This window comes from Megalops cyprinoides, chromosome 1 (assembly GCF_013368585.1).
Source record: "Megalops cyprinoides isolate fMegCyp1 chromosome 1, fMegCyp1.pri, whole genome shotgun sequence".
Taxonomy (NCBI): Eukaryota; Metazoa; Chordata; class Actinopteri; order Elopiformes; family Megalopidae; genus Megalops; species Megalops cyprinoides.
This window is the reverse complement of record NC_050583.1, coordinates 7,024,593-7,028,817: the sequence shown is the minus strand read 5'-3', so window position 1 is coordinate 7,028,817 and position 4,225 is coordinate 7,024,593. Positions and strand designations below refer to the sequence as shown.

The 4,225-nt window shown below is 58.2% G+C and overlaps 1 protein-coding gene across 1 annotated transcript; it reads left to right on the top strand.

Moving 5' to 3' along the window:
• The first annotated feature begins 181 nt into the window (after positions 1–181).
• LOC118781637 (vasorin-like) lies at positions 182–3,261 on the top strand. The gene has a single exon (XM_036534647.1). It carries the CDS (start codon positions 218–220, stop codon positions 2,318–2,320), a length of 2,103 nt encoding a protein of 700 aa, XP_036390540.1. The 5' UTR covers positions 182–217; the 3' UTR covers positions 2,321–3,261.
• The last annotated feature ends 964 nt before the right edge of the window (positions 3,262–4,225 follow it).

Sequence of the window (4,225 nt, the reverse complement as noted above, 5' to 3'; positions counted from 1 at the left end):
TGAAACATGGCATGCTCTTTACCTGCTATGACACTGACTTGTTTTGATACCCTTGCAGGAAAGGTTAACTGCAGAAATTTAGTTGTTCCTAACCAGATTATCTGAGCTAACACGGTTGAGCGTTTACCGAGCTTTACACCCGCAAACTTTGACATTGTCCCTTGTTTGTCTTTCAGGTTTCTTTTTTTCGGGGGGGTAGGGTGAGGTCAACGGCATCATGAAGCCCTTCCTCCCTCTGCTGCCCCTCCTCTTTCTCTTCCTCCTCCTCTCGGCCCAGGCGCTGACCAGCGACTGTCCCAAAGACTGCTCCTGTTACCTCCCGGGGTCCATCTTCTGCAACCACCGCCGCTCCCCCTCCGTACCCCGGGGGGTGCCCGCCTCCACCCAGCAGCTCTACCTCTTCCAGAACGGCATCAGCGCCCTGGACCGGGAGGACTTTTCGGGGCTGAGCAGCCTGGAGCTGCTGGACCTGAGCCAGAATGACCTGTCCGAGCTGCCGGACGGGGTGTTCGAGCCGCTGTCCTCCCTGCACAACCTGGACCTCTCCTCCAACGGCATTACCCACATCTCCCGGGGCAGCTTCTCCGGGCTGCTGCTGCTGGAGCGCCTCTATCTCCACAGCAACCGCATCCAGAGCATCCACCCGGCGGCGTTTGAGGGCCTGGGCCAGCTGCTGGAGCTCAAGCTGCAGGGGAACCAGCTGACGGCGCTGCCCGTCCTCCGCCTGCCCAAGCTGCTCCTCCTGGACCTCAGCTTCAACCCCCTCCCCCCGCCCAACCCTGCCAACTTCCAGATGCCCAACCTGGAGTCGCTGAAGATGGCCAAGCTGGGGCTGGGCGACCTGGAGCCGGAGCTGCTGCGGGCCCTGGGGAACCTCCATGACCTGGATGTGTCGCAGAACCAGCTGAGGGCCGTGCCGGCGGCGGTGAGGGAGGCGCGGGGGCTCATCCGGCTCAGCCTGGCCGGTAACCCCATGGGCCAGCTGAGGCCGGAGGACTTCCAGAGCCTGAGGAGCCTGCAGGAGCTGGACGTCAGCGGCCTGAACCTGCAGGGCTTCCCCGAGGGCTTCCGCCGGCTGCTGCCCCGCCTCCAGCAGCTGACGGCAGCCGAGAACCCCTTCAACTGCCTGTGCCCGCTGGCCTGGTTCCCCGGCTGGCTGCAGGAGGGCCGGGTGGAGCTGGGCAGGACAGAGGAGACCCGCTGCCACTTCCCGCCCAAGAACGCCGGGAAGGTCCTGGCCCGGCTGGAGCACAAGGACTTCGGCTGCCCGCCCACCACCACCGTCGCCGCCAGCACGCCAGGCAGCAGCGCCCCGCCCGAGCCGCCGGCCCTCACCACCCTGCCCGGCACCACGCCCGCCATCCCGCCTCCCCCGCCCAGCGACGGCCCCTCCGCCGAGACCGACAGTGACCCCCCGCCCCTGGCCCCCGCCTCCCCCAGCAGCGGCGGCGGTGGCGGTAACCAGGACCTCGGCGACCTCATCTGCCCTGCTAATATCTGCCTGAATGGGGGCACCTGCCAGCTGGACCAGAGGGGCCAGCTGGTGTGCACCTGCGCGCCGGGCTTCTCGGGGCCTTACTGCGAGGGCCAGGAGGAACTCCCGCCGCCGCCCCCTGCCGAGGTCTCCACCGTGGCCGTTGCCACGGCGCCTGACATCAGCTCCCGCCAGGTGACCAGCACCTCCATCCTGCTGGACCTGCACCGCTACATCGAGACGCGGCCGCACCTTCGCGGGATCCGGCTCACCTACAGGAACCTGTCGGGGCCTGACAGGCGGCCCGTGCACCTGAGCGTTCCCGCCTCGTACCCGGAGTACACCCTGCGAGGCCTGCGCCCGAATTCCACCTACTCGGTCTGTGCCAGCCCCCTCGGGGAGCCCGGGGGCGGGGACAGCTCCTGCACCGAGGCGCACACGGCCGGCCAGACGCACCCGGCCACGCCCGAGCCACAGGTGATGGACGGCCGGCTGCCCTCGGCAGCTGAGCCACGGGTGACCGACGGGCGGCTGACCGCCATGCTGCTGCCCACGCTCGCCGCCGTCGTCATGGCGATGGTGGTGGCGGTGGCGGTGGGCACGGTCTGTTACCTGCGGAGGAAGAGGGCCAAGGGCCACTCGGACTTGCGTGCGGACGAGCCCTCGCCGATGGAGCTGGAGGGGGTCAAGGCCTGCATGGACAATGGGGCCCTGTCCCAGAAGCAGGCCGAAATTACGCCCTCCCCGCCCCCTTCCCAGAGTGACCAGGAGTATGAGGTCCTACTCATGCAGGCGCACTGTACAGCCAACAACAATGTGGCCTCTCTCAAGCCCTCTTGCTTCTGACCTCTGCCTCTGTCCTTCAGACCTCCCCCCACTAGAGGGAGCTCTGGTTTTTAAACCCTTTCTCCTTGCCAAGAAAGACTAAGACTATTGAGGGCAGGAGGTAGGAAGTATGGTACAGCCAGATGATTTAATGATGAAAAAAACAGATTTAAACACACTCAAGTGCAATGTCCCAGAAGAGATTTGTTCTCTAAGACTTTTTGAGGGTAAAACTGAAGTGCCTTTGTTTGCATCCACACACGTTCAGCTTATACGTTAATGTATGTTTTAGGCATTAAAAAGTGAACTGTTTCTGATAATCACTTTGCTGGACCGGCACACAGAGAGGTATGTCTGTGAGCACGCCCTGACCTGTGCCTGCTTTCGACAGGGGTCAGAGGTCGCGGGGAGGAAGACCTGAGCAGGTGGGTGGGCTTCGTGTGCTTACCTGCGCAGCACTTGTATTTTTGGACCCGGGGCACTCTGCTCGTCCGTGCCTCTGGGGAAAACCTGCACTGAGGTGGGGTAGTCTCTCCCGTTGCTGCCTGTGATGGCTGATAACAGAATGAAAATACTGAAACTGTAGTTTGCCTCATGCAGTAACAGCCCGGCATGAACTACAAGTACACAAGGACTTTTATTTGCTGTGAAAAAGAAAAAAGGAGCTGAAGGAAGACCTGGACAGGAGTCCAGAACCTTGAGCCTTCCTGGGCTTACGATGGCTGTAGTACTATATCGCCTACCTTATTGTGTTTGTATTTTTATGTTTTGCTTTTGTTGCTGTTGTTGTTGTTGTTGTTTTCTCTAATGACGTGACTGTAGAAAGCCCTTATTTTCCCCACAAGAGAAATTTCTTTTTGTTTTTTTTTGCTTTTTTTTGTCGAAAAATGCCAATGTAATACTTTGCCATGACAATGTCAGAGTGTCAAAATAGTGGCAGGACTGCACAGATCTGAGTCATACCCCAGCATTCATTCTTTCCAAGACGCTCCCCCCCCCCACCCCCGCCATCACACCACCAAAACACACAGATATGCAAGGTTACAGAAATTACTCAGCAACGCGGCTGACTGAATCCCCCTTCTCTCCCCCCCCCGTGTAAAATCGCCCTCAACGACTTCCAGACATGTACTTACAGGGTGCTAAAAAGAAGAGAAGCAGGAGGCCCTTGAAGCCCTTAGGGTTTGTTTACCGTGTGCGTCTGCGAGCCGAGTGCAGGGACTTCCTGTGCTGGGAAACGACAGGTCAGCCCCATCCGTTGCATCTCTTGTGCTACATTACAGTCATTCTGTTACATTCATTTTGCAGATGCTCTTACCCAGAGCGACTTCCAGAACAAGCGAACAGAAGCGTATCCATTGGAGTTGACTTAACAGCAGCACAGAAGTCTCCCCGCTGTAGAGTTTCCCGCCAAAGCGGAGAGTTCGCTGTTTCCCGCGCCGCGTTGCTGTGCGCCATTGACACCATCTCCCGTCTGGTTGGGGGGGGGGTTTCGCTCGCTTTCCGCCAACCAGACTATGAAGAGTTCAGAGGAAATGACACGGTTTGTGCGCATTTGTCGTACCTCCTGGCCAGAGAAGAGAAATTCAGGCCGGACTGTGGGACGGGCCATTTACGAAAGCGGTCAGGAAAACAGGCAAAAATAGCTCTAGTGAGAACAAGAGACATACACACACACACACACGTACACACACATACACACACACGCACACACAAACGTAAACAGTGTTTATGTGTGTGTTTGTGTATATGTAGATAAATATTCATATATGTACACATACACAATAAGACACACGCACACGTACACAAACACACACACTCACACGCATGTACACAAACACACACATACACAATACACAAACATACACACAGCAATTTATGATTGGGAAAACAGGCAAAAGTAGTTCCAGTGAGCAAACGACACAT